At 45.5% G+C, this 18,648-nt stretch overlaps 1 protein-coding gene across 6 annotated transcripts in view; it reads left to right on the forward strand.

The window, feature by feature from the left end:
• SFMBT2 (Scm like with four mbt domains 2) overlaps window positions 1-18,648 on the forward strand; it is a 244,773-nt gene that overhangs the window by 25,339 nt on the left and 200,786 nt on the right. For 5 of the 6 annotated variants that reach the window (XM_001499964.6, XM_005606938.4, XM_070255302.1 and 2 more), the window contains exons 3-4: window positions 5,958-6,052; window positions 8,313-8,553. In XM_001499964.6, coding sequence (XP_001500014.1) covers window positions 5,958-6,052; window positions 8,313-8,553 — 336 coding nt within the window. The remainder of the gene's footprint in view (window positions 1-5,957; window positions 6,053-8,312; window positions 8,554-18,648) is intronic. The other variant, XM_005606941.4, reaches the window with a different exon arrangement.

The following is an 18,648-nucleotide window of genomic DNA, read 5'->3' on the forward strand; positions in this document are numbered from 1 at the left end:
TGGGGGGCTTTGGGGAGAAGAAGGAAAATAAAAAGATTGGCAACAGATGTTAGCTCAGGTGCCAATCTTTAAAAAAAAATTTTTTTTATCTTTCCTAATTAAATAAGGATAACTTAGGTCTCAGACTCATAAACACTTTGCTGTGATGAATTCATGTAAAGAAATGTTGATCATTAACTCAGTGGGGCATTTGACCGTTGTCCAAAAGTTACGAGATTTATCTTCACGTTTTGATGAGAGCAATCAATGAGAGAATCACAGATGGGTTGATGTCATTGAATTTATTTGATTAAGTCTGTGTCTGGAATTATCTTATCTGGAAAAAATCTGGAAAAGCTCAAAATAATTGCCTAAATATGTTGAAAGATGTTAGTGTCTGTTTCAAAATCAGCTCATTTCCCCTCCTTTATTGTAGAAGTGAGCAAACTTACCCTAAAAGCAGAGCTGAACCCTCGTCTCCCGGCGGGAATATGGAAATTCTTTTTCTGAGAGAGCGTGGTCCCAGAGTGAAGGTTTACCCTCATCATTCTACTTTTATTTAAGTATAAATATGCCTTTCTGATGTTTGCCAAGTGGGGTTATTTTTCCACGTTTGGAGTCCCTGAGCTTTCTTCGTGTTTCTGTCGTACACATGTCTGATTTCTGTTGCTGCATCATTTCCAACGGTATGTTTTTAAAATGGTTTAAAAGCCAACCGTGTTGACTTATTGTTTTCACACAGATGCAGTGTCTCTCTCTCTAGCTGAGGTAGATTCTGAAACTTAATAGTCGTATGTGTCAGGAAAATTGTTTGGAGTGGATTTCCTTGTGGATGATGCTAACATCCTCTATTTTGTATGTGGGACACTGCCACAGCATGGCTTGATGAGTGGTGTGTAGGTCCACGCCTGGGATCTGAACCTGCGAACCCTGGGCTACCAAAGTGGAGGGCACGAACTTAACCACTGTGCCACTGGGCTAGCCCTGAAGCACCACGTTTTGTATATAATTGGCTGGGGTATGCTTTGAGGAAAGCCCATCGTGTATATTCTGTTACTTCCTTGCTCTTGTGTGATGCGAGGCCCAAATCATCCAGGATGCCATGATCTTTCGTAGAAATAGTTCTAAACAGCTCTAAAATTATCTTAAATTTTTCAGATATTGGCCCTGATGTTTTTTCCCCCTAAATGGCTAATTGGTCCTTTCTCCTTGGAATTTCCGTATGTCCTTGTGAGCAGACTTTGAGCTGGTGCCACAAAGATGGACTCCTAAAGAGGAAGCACATTTCCAGCAGGATCTGAAACTATGTAGAGAGTGGAGGCTGACTTCTAGAAACTCCAGTTTAGTTTTGAACATTTAGAGTGTTAATAACACCCTCAAGTATGAGTCTTCAAGGAGTTTATTGATTTTCCCAAGCAGTTCCCTTTGAACTTGTTAGTACGTAAATTATCTTCCCTTCTGGCCTCCGTTGTGGGGCTATTCGGTTCTGGGACGAACCGTGACACCCGTCGGGCCGGGCGGTGTGTTGGTGCTGAGGGTCTTTTCCCTGGAAACGGTTCCGAGGAGATTCATGGATGGGATGAGCTAGAGATGGCAAAGTCGGCATTCTTCAGCTGGTTCTAAGACTTGCAAACCAGGGACAGCAGGTACGGGATCCTGCGATCAGGCTGTGAGGCAGGCACTCTCTTAGGCGTGTTACATGTGTGGGGTCCTTGAATCCTTCCACAACTGGTGGGAAAGCTCCTTTTATTATCCGCATATTATGGATGAAGAGTCGCTTGGCTCTTGGCTACCAGCAGGGACTTCATCCCAGGGGTCCTGAGGCTCTAGGGCTGGTTCTGACGCCCTGGGCTGTCCTGCCCTTCAGTGCAGGGAGAAGGCACCCTGGATACATAAATGTGTGTGCGTGCACACACACCCCTTGCACACCCCACACCCACACACTTTACGCACCCAGGGACAGCTCACATTCTCTCTGGTCCTCTCCTCTGTCATCTCCCGTCCTCTCTCCCCATGTGTTATGTGACACAGGATGGCATCTCCCTGGTAAGTGGCTGCACTTACATGCCTACAGGTCTTCTCTGCCAGAATGATGGGGCCACGGGACGGAAGTCTAACCTGGTTGCTCCCGGTTGATCTTGTGTGGTTGGGCTCCCTGGTCCCCACCCCCAGCGGCTGCAATTCCTGGCATTGAGATGGGTCATCCCTCTGAAATGACGACTTCAGCTTAAGTGGACTCTCAGTCTCATTAACAGCTTTTTACGTTTTCCTTTTTGCCTCTTTTCCTAAGGAAAGCTTAAAGATATTTGGGGTCAGGGACTGACACCCAGTCCTGTAAATGAAATAGGTGCAAGAGAAAATTCCTCCTTCTGCCAGGAGCGCTGAGGATGGGATGCCAGGATAAGCTTGAGTAGGCTCCCCGGTGGACAGGATGGACACCACTGTCACGGGGCACACCAAGACGGAAGCGGGCCAAAATTGGATTTCTGGAACTCTAGGCTTCTTCAATTGCCGTGATAAAAGCAAGCAAAACAGTGTGCTGACATGGTGATAAATAGATTCCTTGACATTATTTTTCCAGGCCGGCTAAATGTAATTTCCTGATGAAGTCTAGATAAAGTGGCATTGCGCATTCAGATTGGGCAAGCCTCTAAGTGAAAACAATTATTCTGTAAATGTAGGCTTTTTTCTTTTTCTTTTTGGCTTTAGGATATATTAACTGGAGTCCCACAGGCTCTTCTATTCTGGAAGGAAAGGAGTCAGCATTCTTCTTTTTTTTTTTTTTTGAGGAAGGTTAGCCCTGAGCTAACATCTGCTGCCAATCCTCCTCTTTTTTGCTGAGGAAAACTGGCCCTGAGGTAACATCTGTGCCCATCTTCCTCTACTTTATATGTGGGACGCCTGCCACAGCATGGCTTGCCAAGCGGTGCATAGGTCCGAACCCGGGATCTGAACTGGCGAACCCCCAGCCGCCAAAGTGGAGCATGCAGACTTAACCTCTGCATTCTTATTAGAAAAATTCAGATCTCTTTCTCCTCATGCTGGGAACCAGTTCCGTCTTACTCCATCTTCCCTTGTTTTTCAAACTGTCTTTTGAAGAGTTGTCGCCTCCCCTACCTCGGAGATTGGGTGATTTTTGTGTGTTTTCTTTTTTCTGGAAAATCTCTCTGGCCATCTGGGTAATTGAGACAGCCATGAGGACCTCTGTGTCCAGGCCACTGTCCCCTCCCTGGGTGAATCCCATGGCCATGAGCTCCCATCTAGGATTGGCGATGGCCAGTCCTTCTGAGTTTCATTCATGCTGTGTGTCTGTGGAACTATTTTCCCAACCTTGGGACAGTATGAACTGACTGTCAGCAGTTAAGTAACAAAAGGTTAATGTCATCTTTCTTTCTCTTTTCACGTTAAAAAAAAAAAAAAAAAAACAGCTAGCGCACCAGAAGGTGCTCTGTAAGATTTCGTTCCTTCTAGACCTGCTCAGTCTCCATTCCTTTATTGGGCACTGGTCACAGACTTTAATATGCAGCCTTGCAGAGTTAACCTTATTTCACATTGTAAGATTGTACAATCCAAGGTTTGATTACTTAAAAAAAGGTGTGTGAGCTGTTTGTTTAAATCCATTTTTCACCATGCGGTTGCTTGCATTCCAACTTTCAGGAAGGTCTTCTTTTTCTATTTATTATGAAATATTTCGGTCACATAAGCAACTTTCTGTTTTCCAAAACTGGACCGCCACTAATGAACATGCCTGTTTTCTTTTAAAACGTGAAATTTTCTTAGTAGCCTTTCATAATCTGTTTTCATTACATCATGGGGAAATGCCTGCAACTGGTTCATTTGCAGAGCAGCCAGGTTGTCAGAGTTTCCTTGATAAAATATTTATGGGTTTCAGAGGTTTGTGAATCGGCTGTAAATATTTGCTCCGGGTTTATGAGACCTCCACTCATAAACATTGTGTGTTTATCTATTGCTCCTTGAAATGTCTTTAGAGAATCAGCTGCCTGGGGCACATAGGCCTGGAGGATGTCCTAGAAGTTACAGATTCGAAAAGGGCTTGTTGTGGGAACCCTAAATTTTGTGATGTTATCATTAAAACAGATCTCTGCACCCCTATGTTCATGGCAGCATTATTCACAATAGTCAAGACATGGAAACAATCTAAGTGCCCATCGACTGATGATTGGATAAAGATGTGGTATATATATATATATATACAATGGAATACTACTCAGCCATAAAAAAGAGAATCATCCCATTTGCAACCACATGGATGGAGCTGGAGGGTATTATGTTAAGCAACATAAGCCAGGCTGAGAAAGACCAACACCATATGACTTCATTCCCATGTGGAGGATAAACAAACACACACACAAAGAGAACGGCTCCGTGGTTACCAGGGGAAGGGGCCTGGGGGGGGAGCACACGTATGGTGACAATCAAGAAATAATGTACAACTGACATTCACAACGATGGAAACTATGATGACCTCAACAAAAAACCCCCAAAACCATCTCACTTAAAGTTACCAGTGGTGGGCATAACGGTTTTGACTTTAAAAATGCCATTCTAGGTGTGACTTTTGGGGTGCTTTTGAAAGTCTTTTCTTTAGGCTGCAGAGAGTAACAGCTTTCTGAAGCAGTGTTCTGCTGACGCGCTGGGGAGTCTCCGTGGGCCCTCTCCTCTCTTGTTAACTTGAATGAACACCCGAGTGAGCACGAAAGCACACACAGCCTATTATTTTGAGAGAAGAGACCAGAAATGTGGGTGAATTAAAATTTGGTGGAAACCAAAATTTTTGGTAAAATGCCTAGATTAGAATTGTATGAAGAATGAAGAGCTGCAAGGAATGGTCTCAAAGTTGAAGCTGAGAAATTGGAGCTGTGGTCTTACCCTCCTATGAAATCGGCTCTTGGTAAGAGAGGATCCACGGGTTGAACACCAACCTGCAGCGAGCGTTATGGCAAGAAAAGAGAATCTGAACTCTTGAAGCTCTTCCTTATCCATGTGCGTGGACAGCCCTTACTGCTGTGTGTCCTTTCTCTATGATAGCCATTCCAATAGGTTAAAGTAATGTTTACAGCTTATCAGCGCTTTCCATTTGAAGCTAGGACATGTACGTTCTCTGTATTCTAAAATGAGTTACTTGGTGCTTTTCGACTGTACAGGTGATATGTTCATGTGCAGTCTTAAATGTTGTGGGCATTGCTTGATTTCCTTCACAGCAAAGGTGGTGATGGTTTTCAGAACCATGTGGTACATTTGATTGTCTTTCTCCTTGTTCCTTGTATCTAGAGAAACACACGTCCTGCTGGTTTCTACCGGTGTGGCTTGCCCCAAGGGCTCTGTCATGGCAGAAGGCAGGAGGGTGGGCACCAGGGGTCAGTCTGACAGCTGGTCAGTTTCTGTCCCCAACTGGCCAGGTGGCCTCACACGCTTGAGCAATCCTTTTGGGCCTCAATTTTTTTTTCCTTCGAAGTGGCATTGGAGTCAATGCTTTCTAAAGTCCCTTATGGCACTGACAGTGTGTAATATTATTTTATCATCTGCGGCTGTAGTAAGGAGCCAGTGGACAAAGTGCTGGTGCTGTGTGTACATCAGGGTGCTCACTCAGCACCCAGTGGTGTCCTCCAGCTGCCCTGAAGACCGGACTGTCTGCAGTGGCTGATTCCAAACCAATCCACTCAGAGGCAGCAAGTATGCTGTGTAACAAATCTCACTGCATTTACTTAAGAGCGCTTGATTTTACCCTAGGTTTTGTCTGGGTAGTCCAAGCAGAATTTCTTCAGTGTTTCCTTTCTTTAGTCAACTGTCTCTAAAATCAGCCAACTCAAGCTCTGCAGAGAATTCAGGTTTCCTCCTAAACCATTGAATTCATTTGTCTCTTGCACTAAAGATGCCCTGGTCTTCATCGAAGGCGAGCACCGTTCTGTTCGTCGCTCTAACGTCCTTACTCTTCTGTTTTTTCGGTCTTTCGACAGAAGAAGGTTCAAGCTTGGAGGAAATCGGCTTCAACTGGGGGGAATATTTGGAAGAAACGGGCGCCAGTGCAGCTCCTCACACATCATTCAAACACGTAGGTGACCTCCCTTCTCTCTCTGGTCTGCTTGGGGCGGTGGGAGGGGAATCTGCGGGGAGATGCCGACAGCCGATCAGAAGAAAGGAAGGGAAAGGAAAGGAAATTCCAAGGTTTCTTAGACATAAAGAGGTGATGTGGAAGTTGGCTGGCTTTTCCCAGATGACTGCGGGTAGGATGAGCCTTGCCCTTGTAGCTTATCTCACCTAATGGAGGGCTGGGCCCAGGTCGGGGCACTGTGGGTGGGAAATGGGGTGCAGCTGGAACCTTGTTCTAGACTTGAAAAGCCAAATTAGACATTGCCCTTGCCATGTAGAGGCCCACAGCCGGAGACAGGTAAGGTGGATTCAGAGAAATAAAAGGCCAGCAGACTAAGCAAGGAGCTGCAAGGTGTATGTCTTCTTGGGAGGTGTAATTTTTGTTTTGAATTGATATTTTTATTGTGAAAGGACACCTAAAAGTTTGACAGCCATTTGTGTGCAGATTGAGTCAGATCAGAGGACATATTGTAAATATTCACAAAATGGTTGGATCAAACCGAAAAAAATCATTCTCATCAGAACTGTTTCTTCGAACAATGCAAATAGCATGCCCCGCCATGGGCAAATCCCAGGAAAATTAAAAAATTGAGTTTTTATCAGATTTTTGCTTAGAAAGGAGATTTCGATAATGTATCATTAGCAAGGAAAAGACTACATTTCCAGGACCCAAGTTCTGAGACGTTACTGTTGCTTTCCTGGAAGTGGAAGTTTAAATCTAAGAAACATTTTTTTCCATGGGGCTACCCAGGAAAAAGGTGCAGCCTGCATATCATAAGCAACCTGTTCCTCCTTTTGGCTCTTTTGCCGAATGAGGAAGCCAGAACTTTGATTCTTTATTTGATGCAACATTTTATCTCTTCGGTGGTCAGATGTTCTTTCAAAAAGGAATTTAAGACCTTCTTAAATCTGGGTGACCTTATAGTGATAGATTGCCTTCCTAATTCTCTTTTTATACCGACACTCGTAATCTTGTAATTACTGGTTTATTACGAAGGTGATTGTGGCCATTTAGTGAAACCAAAAGCTAAATATTAAAACCTAGCAAAACTGAAACTCATCTGGCATTCAGGCTGCAAGAGCCATTGTAACATTTGCCTCTTACGATGCTGGATGACTTGGTTAGATTCCTTGAGGCAGCTTAAGGAAGAGATATTGATCGGCAACTTTTTCCTTCCTTTTGCTACCAAGAAGTTATCAATATCTCTGCATACGGAGTCGCTCCTGTCTCTTAAATGTGATCAGTTCTCCTCCCTCCCTTTCAATCAAAATGTACGATTCTTCAGGGTGCGCAATTTCCCCAGGCTGCTAAAGCCAGGTTTAGAGGAAAAGTACCAGTGGACCCGAGGATGGTCCATTTAGAATTCCATCCTCCCTTTTTAGCAACTGCTACTCACGGACATCAGGGGTGTTAGCTCTGGGATGTCCACCAGGCTGGAAAGCTTTCTTTTAGGGGGAGGGCTGGCAAATATCAACAGACTATGATCCTTAATTAATAAAAAGAAAATCCATTCTTTAAGGTTGTGCTGTTCACACAGTAGCTGCTAGCCTCCTGGAGCTTTTGAGCACTTGAAAAGTGTGCCAGCCAAATTGAGATGTGCTGTCAGTGTAGAATACACACCGAGTTTCCGAGGCTTCATTAGAAAAGAAGGGTGTAAAATATCTCACTAATATTTTTTTTATATTCGTGACATCTTGATATGATATTTGGGATCTATTGGGTTAAATAAAATACATTATTAAAATTAACTGCATCTGTTTTATCTCACTTTTTTAGTGTGGCTGCTAGGAGATTTTCTACTTTTGCTGGGAAATATTTGTCCTGAGCTAACGTCTGTTGCTAATCCTCATCTTTTCTTTTTCTCCCTCCCCAAAACCCCAGTGCGTGGTTGTATATCTTAGTTGTAAGTTATTCTGGTTCTTCTGCGTGAGCTGCCACCACAGCACGGCTACTGACAGACGGGTGTGGTTCCATGACCGGGAAACGAACCCGGGCCATCAAAGTGGTGAACACTGAACTTTATAACCACTAGGCCACCAGGGCTGGCTCCTTTACTAGGAAATTTAGGGTCACATTGCTGGCTGGCATTATATTTCTCTTAGTGCTGTTCTAGGGCTCAGAAATACTGTTTTTCAATGCTGTGTTTTTAATAGTTCCTGTAATCTTCTGGATGTATGTGTCTGGTATAATAATGATTTTCTTGTGTTTCTGGTTCCTTAAGGTTGAAATCAGCATTCAGAGCAACTTCCAGCCGGGCATGAAATTGGAGGTGGCTAATAAGAACAACCCGGATACGTACTGGGTGGCCACCGTGATCACCACCTGCGGGCAGCTGCTGCTCCTGCGCTACTGTGGGTATGGGGAGGACCGCCGGGCCGACTTCTGGTGTGACGTGGTGATCGCGGATCTCCACCCCGTGGGGTGGTGCACGCAGAACAACAAAGCCTTGATGCCCCCGGATGGTAAGCTCCCTGCATCCGTGCGGCAAGCTGGTCCACGTCGCAAAGGCTTTTGAATGATCAGCGATCCTCATTGGTGATGCTCGTAGAGAAACCTGGTAGAGATTCGATAACTGGTTTAGGATGAAGATCTAGTGCTTTAAAGGTTGCTTCTTGAGTTTCATTAGTCTCAGGGCACCGGAGTGAGCGGGAACCGGGTGTGTTTTCAGATGTCAGAGCCGAACCCACTAGTTGAAGCTTTTGGGGCCTGATCTTCAGATGGACTTGCAGAGGTGGAAGAGGAAGGCTGAGGGCAGGCCAGCCACTGAGGTCTTGTCTTGCCTTTGGTGATGGATTGTGTTGCTTTTCTTTTGCTTTCGAGACTTGACATTTTGAACAGTGCTATTGAGCATCCGAAACAGCCTTCTCCACTAAGTTTTAATCTATCTTGTGGTGGGGAGACTGCCGGGGTGCAAAGCATGTGGAAAACCAAACAGATGAGGAGAGAGGACATTCCTCCCGAGGGAAGCGATGTCAAAGCTTGCGCAGATAAGATCCGTTTAGCTGCTGGAAAGCAGTGGTTCTCTACTGGGGCTGTTTTCCATGCCAGGGGACAGCTGGCAGTGTCCTGGAGGCCCGCTTGGTTGTGAGGGGAGGTGAGGGGGTGCTACTGGCATCTAGTGGAGGAGGCCAGGGATGCTGCTGAACCATCCTGCAGTGCAGAGGACTGCCCCCAAATGAAGAGTTACTGCCATGGAGCTGAGGGCGAGAAAGCCTGCTGGGACAGTGGGCTGCCTATTACAAATGCGTTAAGGAGCTCATCTGATCCTGCAAGTGAGAAAAACGGCATTACCACATATTTGAATCTCAACACCCTCTTCTCTGTGTTTTGTATTTGATGGTGGCAGCTGTTACCCTTGAAGACTTTTGATGCTCCTTCTCAGGCGTGTGCACCATCTTCTTGGTACCTGCCTGCCTATTTTAATTTTGAATTGCTCTTCCTGTTTTGAAGGGACGTGAATGCCGAGGCTCGTCGTGGCCACCCTGTTAGCAGTTGCTCTTGCCTTTCGGAGTACTTGAATTAGCTCTTGTTTTTTGAGTTCTGATATGTTGTGTTTCTGATGGGTGGGAACGGGCTATGGTTTTTACTGCCCCTTGTTTGTGCATCAGGGAGAGTCTGCTAAAGAGAGGGTCGTAATAAATGCATGGAGTCTGAGTTGCATTTATGTGATGTGTGAGGATTGAATCCATCACCGTGGCCTTAGCTGACATCTCCTTCACTCTCTCGGAAGGGAGAGAGAGGCCCTTCTTTCTTTCCTTCTTGCTTTGGGGCCTTGCACCTGTTCTCTCCTGTGCCTAGATCCTCTTTCCTCTCCCCTTCCTCGTCAGAGGTCAGCTTATCTATCGCTCCCCCAGGCAACCAAGGTCACACCTTACCTTTGCCCTCAAGGCCGCCTGCGCCCTTAGTGTTGATCACTCTTGTGGCTGTGCCTCCCCCCGCCTTGTGATTGTTTTTTTAAGTAAGATATAATTCACATAGCATAAAATTCATCTCTTGAAAGTGTACAGTTCAGTGATTTTTATTATAGTCGCAAGGTCATGCAACCATTACTACTATCTAATTCCAGAAGATTTTTGTCCTCTCATAAAGAAACTCTGCACCCATTACAATCACCTTCCTTTCTCCCCTCTCCCCAGGCCCTGGCAGTCACTCGTCTACCTTCTGTTTCTATGGACTTGCTTATTCTGGGCATTTCATACACATGGCATTGTATACAGTCATGCGTCACTGAATGACAGGGCTGTGTTCTGAGAAATTTGTTGTTAGGCGATTGCTCTTGTTTGAGCGCATAGAGCATGCTTACCTAAACCTAAATGGTTTAGCCTACTACACACCTGGGCCCTATGGTGCTCATCTGTGGACAGCACTAGCCATCCTATGTGCTGTCCGTTGTTGACCGAAACGTCATTATGTGGCACGTGACTGTAACATGGGCCTCTTTCACTTAGCATAATGTGTTCAAGGCTCTTCCATGTTACAGCTTGTGTTGGGACTCCATGCCTTTTTAAGGCTGAGTAATATTCCATTGTGTGGATAGACTGCGTTTTGTTTATCCATTCGTCAGTTGTTGGGCATCTGGGTGCAACTGTAGTTTCAAGTGTGTGGCTTTTTGAAAAGGGAACTTTCACCCCCGGAACAGTGAGCTCATGGTGTGAGTTCATTCATCTGTGTACGCCAGCGCTAGCACATACTGCCTGTACCTGACGAGTTCTCAATAAATATTCATTGAATAATGGAATGATCTTGTGAAGAAGGTTAAGATGCCGCCTACCTACTAGTTTGTAGATACCCTTAAGGAAAGGAATCTCGGCTGTTATCTCTACACGTGGTGCCTTCTCTCTCTGTGCCCTTTCTCCTAGCACTTGAGTCAGTGTTGGTCGTGTGCTTCTGTCTAGAAGGGTGAGCCTTTATTTCTTACCTCTCTCTTGAGGGGTTCTTCTCAGGCGAGTGCTAGAGAATGGTTGTTAATGGGTCAGGCTTTATTTTTGACTCCCTCTCCAGTTCTGCATAAGCAAATAGTGGGGTGAACAAGCTCCTATAATGCTTGTGTCACAGTGTCCCCGACCCAGCCTAAATTGTGTCATAAATGACACTTTTATTTTTTCATCCTCTTTACAATTTTTTTTGTGAGGAAGATTGGCGCTGAGCTAACATCTATGCCAATCTTCCTCTATTTTATGTGGCATGTTGCCACACATGGCTTGATGAGTGGTGCTAGGTCCACACCCAGGATCTGAACCTGTGAACCCGGGCCGCTGAAGCAGAGCCAGCAAACTTAACCACTGCCAGGCTGGCCCCTACAAACTGTTAAGTGTGGTGCACATTATTGTTAACTGTAAGGACGATGCTGTCCATCAGCTCTCTAGACCTTTTTCATCTGGCGTGGCTGAGACTTTCTACCCATTGAGCATCATCTCCCCATTTTCCACCCGGCCCATGGCAACTACCATTACACTCTCTGCTTTTAGGAGTTTGACTGCTTTAAAATGCCTCAGATGAGTGGAATCATGCAGTGTTTGTCCTTTTGTGCCTGGCTTATTTCACTTAGCATAATGTCCTCAAGGTTCATCCACATAGTACCATATGACAGGACTTCCTTCTTTTTAAAGACTGAATAGTATTCCATCTGGCTTTGAATTAAAACAGCCACTGAGGCGAGAAGATATTATAGAACATACGATTATTTAATTTCCCAATGATTTCTGATCTGCCATAAAATAAACCTATCTTGATGCAGGAGCTGTCCTGATGGCATTTTGGGAAAATATCAGCTCTCGTTGGAGAATTAGAGATCGTCCTGCTCGCCCAGCGTTGCACACGAAAGCCACATGGATATGCCCACACATACTCAGGAGGGTGCAGACAGATGTGCATTGATCCCAGGGGGCGTGCATGCACTTGGGGGCACCAAGGGAGGGGAAAACGGGGGACAGAGAGGTAGCCCCTGACTCTGGGCTGCCGTCTTGCCTCCTGGCTGCTCTTGCTTTTTGCGATCATGACTCACTCTTAAAGTCTGACACGTCGGGAGCTAAACGCCCTTGGAAAGGACATAAGATGGTTTCACTTCATAATAGGCTCTCTAGTGCATAGTTTTAGTGAGAAGTTCCGGGGTACCAAATTTCAGCACTCTTAAGAGCTAATGGGTTCATTTGGTACCAATCCATGCTGTTGCTTGAGACAGAGGGCATAGTTTATTAATCACTTCTTCTTTCTCACTTGGGTGAAAAATGTGGCAGCCGTCACAGTCTCAGAAACACTATCAAATTTGTATCCTACTGACTTGGTGCTATTAGGCGAGACACAGACACACTTAAAATGACAAATTCCAAAATGAAAAATGGGAAAACCCTGTAAAGAGGGAAACCGTTAATGTGACTGAAAGATTTGAAGTCTGTGGAAACAGTAACCCGTTATGCTAATCTGAGAATTTCTTTATTGCTCGTTTTAAAGAACTTTAAAAAAATTTAGTAGGTAATCAATATGACTTGGAAATCTCTAGCACAGAGAACAAAGTCAGGAAATAGCAGGTTCATGGGGCAAAGGGTTTTATTGATTGCTGTAGTACAGGATAATTATTGCTTTGTAGCCAGAGGCAGCCGTCGTTGCACAGGGAATCGCAGAATCTATTTTTGAACAAGGATTCTTGTCTGTGTGGTTTTCCATCTTAGAGAGCTAACATCGGGGTACATTCTGCAACTGTACCTGGTGGATCTTTGTCGTGGTTAAACTTAGAAGGCATCGTAGAAGATTAACAGTAGTGAAAGCAATCTGTCACATGATGCTTTTGTTTGGGATGCCCCATGGGAACAGAGGTCTCCTTACCGATCCCAGGAATCGGGGTGATTTGAAAGGAGAGAATTGCAGTTGGAACCACAAGATCTGGTTCTTATCTTGCCTCTGCCACCAGTTTAGCTACGTGGATGAGCCCCTCTCAATTTTCTCATCTTAAAATGAAGAGGTTATGATACCTCATCTCTAAAAGCTTTCCAGTCTGACGTGCTTGGTTGGTGATCCATGTAAAGGAAAGAAGGGAGGAGAGGGGGCTGATTTTCTTATCGTATGCATGAGGAGTGGAGTTTGTTTTGGGGTTAGAATCTATGGGGATCTTGCCCAGGACTCTGTACGAAGCATGAAAGTAAAGTTTCTGTGTTACTGTTGGGGATGATGGAGTTTCAGTGGATTTGGGACAAACTGGGAAGTTATTGAGAGGGCCTGGGCCCATCGTTGCCTGCAATGGATAGAATTTCGCTCAACAAAGAATTGTAGGGGCCAGCCCAGTGGTGGAGTGGTTAAGTTTGCATGCTCTGCTTCAATGGCCCTAGGTTCACAGGTTATACATTGCTCATCAAGCCATGCTGTGGAGGGCATCCCACAAATAAAATAGAGGAAGATTGGCACGGATGTTAGCTCAGGGAAAATCTTCCTCAAGCAAAAAAGGGGAGGACTGGAAGCAGATCTTAGCTCAGGGCCAATCTTCCTCAACAAAAAAATTAAAAAAAAAAACGAATTGTAGACTCCAGTTGTTGCTGGAACCTGGAGAACCAGGAGTGATCAGTCCCTGAGTCAGATCAGCTGAAGCCAGGTTGAACCCATCAGTATGTGGATGACCATAGCTTCAAAATATGGTTGGACTGAGCAGAAGGGTGGTAGTTTTGGGTGATTTTGCTCATTAATGGGGGAAGGGAGAGGACTGTCTTTCCTGGTCAGATGCGGGGTGCAGTGCTCAAGACCTTTTGAGATGATCTGGGATGGACCAGAATAGTCTTCTGTTTTCTGAAGTGTCTGCACTGGAAGACTCATTTTATTATTTTAGGTGATATTTTTCCCAAGCACGTAGCATTCTGTATAGTCCCATATTTTCCTGCCTTGCTCTTTTAAAGGAATTTGATCTTTGAGTTATTGCGAGCCATCGTTGTTATGTTAAATGTTACGAGGAAGGAAACAGCACGACAGCAGTGCCCCGGTACAGTCCTGTGTTGCTTAATGATGGGCACACGTTCTGAGAATGTCATCATTGTGCGATCATAGCGTGTGCTTACACAAACCTGGATGGCATAGCCTCTCACACACTCGGGCTCTATATGGTACTCATCTTATGGGACCACCGTCGTTTATGCGGTCCATCGTTGACCGAAACATCGTGATGTGGCACATGACTATCTTTCATTAAGCAGTCAGTAGCCGGAGAGCTCCATTAATAAGGACATGTTTAGAGACCTGGGTTAGTGGCCAATTGGCCATTCAAAGAGCAGTGTTCCTGCAAATGAGCTAATCGGCCCTAATCTTTCATATTAAAAGTATTAAGAGACGTCCTACATTAAAGCAGCGCTAAGTGCCGTGGAGGATTATGGCTTTTATTAGAGGAGAGAAACGTAAAACGTTTTGGCTTAGTAAATCAATAAGGCTTGATTTATTCATAAGCACGTGCAAGCTCGCAGAGGGTAGCTGCCAAATAATTATTGTTTACGGTGATAAGGTAAGGAAATCATTTAATCCAGGGACTGTTCTACTGTTATTTATTGAGAAGTCGCAACATTAGCTCTTACTGTCTGAGGTTGGGGAGCTTTCGTGTTCCAGCAGGTGTCTGCGGAGTCCCTGAACAGGATGCTTCTCTGAGACTACAGGTAAATAGGTGTGAGAACACCTGGTCCACTCAGGCCCCTCGGCTTATAAATTGAGGAGTATTTATGTGCGCTTTCCGCTGTGGCAATAAAAGTATTGGAGTTCCGGTGCCTTAGGAATCATGCCGCTAATTTTTATTTTGCCCGTTATTAAGATTTCTGTAATTTGAATTGCAAACTCTGCAGTCTTGCCAGAATGACTTATTTACCATTTGAAGTTGAATCAAAATTACTGGAATTTGTTAGTGTATAACTTATTTGAATAAAGAGATGTTTATTCATGAAGTGTGAGGAGAAAGTGTGAATTGGGCCTTATGTTATGGGGTAGATCTTGCCAGATGCTGAACTCTGGTCCTAGGACTGTTTTTGGGAATTGCCGGACTTTTTTTGTGGTCTTTGAGAGGTACAGTTTAATTATTGTATGAGACAATCAATATTTAAAATTCATATTTTATTATTTAAATGAGATTTTAGTAATACCGATGACCCTTAAACGATCATATTGTTTTCACTGGCAGTCTTAAATTGTCACTGGAATTCCCTTGGTTTATTAATAAGAAAATTAAGTATATATCCTGAAAAAGAGCAAAATTAATCCTTACTGGCCCCTTGGAGATGAGGAAAGCACAGAGAGTCACTAAATATTAGACAGTTTAATGTAAAGAGAAAAAACCGCATTGTTATAAGAAAGAGTAGGATGCGTTTGACAAGTGTGACAGAAAGTAAACTAGAAATCATAGTTGTATATTTAAAAAAGTGAGTTAGTATCATACCTGTGGCCAAAAAGCCTTTCTTGATAATGATATGTGAAAGAAGGACTATTCAGGTAGGAAGCGAAGTAATCCTTTCTCTGTAGGCACTTAATGGATCTTTTATAACAATGCACGTGGTTTTGAATCCTGTCTGGTCAGGTGCAGAGCCTGTGTCGGGATTCACCACGGTGTAGACCAGACTGGACTTGCTTGCAGATGTGTGTGTGAGCATGTGTGTGTTTGTATGTGTGCGTGAGCATGTGTGTGAGTGTGTCTATGTTTGCATGCATGCATGAGTGTATGTGTTTGTATGCATGTGTGAGCACGTTGGGTGTTTTTGTGTACATGAGCACGTGTGTGTATGTGTGCATGAGCATGTATGTGTGTATGTTTTGATCTAAACAGAATTTTGAAATAATTTTGGTATTTACCATTTATAAATCACGTCATTTAAAAGTTGGGACCGTGGGCATCTCTTGAGGCTTTAGAAGGCGTAGACGTGTGTGTCCTGCATTCCACGTGGCAGCCCTTAGCGTGGCAGCCTCTTCACGGGGTCGTTTGTCTGCTCTCTGGATCTCTGTCCCCTGCTTGTTCATTCTTCTCGGCTCAGGCCCTGTAGCCTCTGGGTTCGTACCCTGCGTATCAGGCACAGAACCAGGAGAGCTACACGTGTCCTTGTGCAGCCTCTGAGTGTGTGACCTCAGGTTTCTGAGGCCCCATCTTACAACACACTGGATGATCGCTAAGGTTTCCTTCAGCTCAAAAGTGCCCTGCCTATAAGAATTCAAAGAGTAATGGATAAAATTTTTGAAAGGACTTGGAAATACATGGGCTCTATGAACGGAAGCCTAGGAAACTGGTTTTTTTAGCCTGTGGAAGGAAAAATAAAATAGAAACCTCCCAAATAAAGGCAGACTAAATGGTCCTCATAGAAATCAAAAACCTTTGTGCAGGTGTGGTGAATAGCTACTTCTTTATGAGTAAAAAATGAATAATCTGTTCTCTCATAAATCCCTGTTTGGTGTTTATTCGTCTTTTGAAATTCACTCTATATCACGTTCCCCCTGTATCATTTTTTTGCACAGTTAATAAATGTATCATGAATTTTATCATGTTTGTGTCGTGACCCTCCAATTAAAGACAGTTTCTCTGACCCACAAACTGTTTTAATTGTGTGCCTACTATTTACTAAGTAACTGAGTTTACCCCTAACTCTCAGAACGACCCTGTAGACTGGCCGGCATTATTCTTTTTTCTACATTTTAAGAAAATATGGCTCAGAAAGGGTCAATAACTTGTCCCCAGGTCAGACAGCTTGGAGTAGATTTTAAGCTAAGGGCCATTTCTTTCTCCCAGTTCTGAAATCAATGCTTTGAAAATAGCAAGGGGGTCGGTAAATAATTGTTTCTTGATTAAGTTGTGTCAATAAGACTTTAGAATGTTCGAACTTGAAATACGGGAAACATATCCCTAGGAAAAGTTGGGGAATTGGCCTCTTGTGATTTTTAAGAACAGGGCAGAAAGTGCCTTGTCCAGAATGTTTTTCATTTGGTCATTTTGGGAGGCAAATAAATGGAAGAGAGTCGGTCTGGAACCTCCTCGGCAAATGGTAATCACGAGGTGGTATAAAGTGATGTGAATTGCATCAGATGCTTTTTGGGTTTTCCCACGAAAACTGTAAGCACACAGCGGCGCTGGGAGATTCTCCTTCTTGGTGTTGGCCGTGAATGAATTTACTTTCTCTTGCCTCTTAATCCAGCAGCATGGATGCTTTAAGACCCGCAGGCGCTGAATCCTGTGTGGAGGATGCTGGTGCTTGAGTTCCACGGGTTTCCTTGGCCTCTTGTCTCTTTTCCTAATTGTCAGTCCTTCATCTCCGTAACTGTCAGAGCCCCAGTCTCGTCTGTCTGCTCTCCTCCCCGTCTAGGGAGCCTGGCCTGGGGCTGCTCCCGACTCGGCTCAGGTGAAGAGGGCCCCGTGTTCGGGGGCTCAGCTCCCGTCTGCCCCCTTTTCTGCTCTGGGTGGCCTCTTAATGCCCTGAATGCCCGAGGGCAGAGCCTCCGGTCCCTCTGAGCAGACTCGTCCCCCTGCACCGCTAGCCCTCCTCCGGCGCCTCTGGCTGTTCCAAGCCCTGACCCTGTCGCACTGACCTCCTGAGTTTTCTTGCCCTGAGCCTGGAGCCCTCAGTGCCGGCTGTCCCCTCTCCAGCGAGCCTCTGACCTGCCTCTAGCCTGGAGGATTGGGGAGCTTCTCTTGCTTCTCTGCCTGCTTCCGGCTCCTGAACAAGCCTCTGACCTCTGACTGCGTCTTATTGAGTCTCCCATCATGGCTCGAGGGTCCAAGCCCATGTCTGCATCCTAGGGCCCTGCCTCCATTCCAGGGCCTGCCTCCATTCCAGGGCCTGCCTCCATTCCAGGGCCCTGCCTCCATTCCAGGGCCCTGCCTCCATTCCAGGGCCCTGCATCCAGTCCAGGGCCTGCCTCCATTCCAGGGCCTGCCTCCATTCCAGGGCCCTGCATCCAGTCCAGGGCCTGCCTCCATTCCAGGACCCTGCCTCCATTCCAGGCCATGCCTCCATTCCAGGGCCTGCCTCCATTCCAGGGCCCTGCCTCCATTCCAGGGCCTGCCTCCATTCCAGGGCCCTGCCTCCATTCCGGGGCCTGCCTCCATTCCAGGGCCCTGTATCCAGTCCAGGGCCCTGCCTCCATTCCAGGGCCCTGCCTCCATTCCAGGGCCTGCCTCCATTCCAGGGCCGTGCCTCCATTCCAGGGCCTGCCTCCATTCCGGGGCCCTGCCTCCATTCTGGGGCCCTGCCTCCATTCCAGGGCCATGTATCCAGTCCAGGGCCGTGCGTCCTTTTCAAGGCTGTGCGTCCATTCCAGGAATGTGCCTCCGTTGCAGGACCATGCGTCCATTCTAGGAACGTGCCTCTGTTCCAGGGCCGTGCCTCCATTCCAGGGCCATGCCTCCAGCTTTCCAGTTGTTGCTTCTGCAGGTCTCTTGCAGACTCTGCCTTGGCTACTCCAGCTCAAAAAGAATGATTGGTTTGTGCATAGCTTGTCTCCTGACTCTAGAATTGTATTAGATCTTGGTGAGCACAGCTTTCAGTTCAAAGTTCTGGGGGCTTAGGTGGTGGGATTCAGAGGTGGGCTTGGTGTTGTCTTGATCAGGGTTCTCCAGAGAG

This window comes from Equus caballus, chromosome 29 (genome assembly GCF_041296265.1).
Source record: "Equus caballus isolate H_3958 breed thoroughbred chromosome 29, TB-T2T, whole genome shotgun sequence".
Classification (NCBI taxonomy): domain Eukaryota; kingdom Metazoa; phylum Chordata; class Mammalia; order Perissodactyla; family Equidae; genus Equus; species Equus caballus.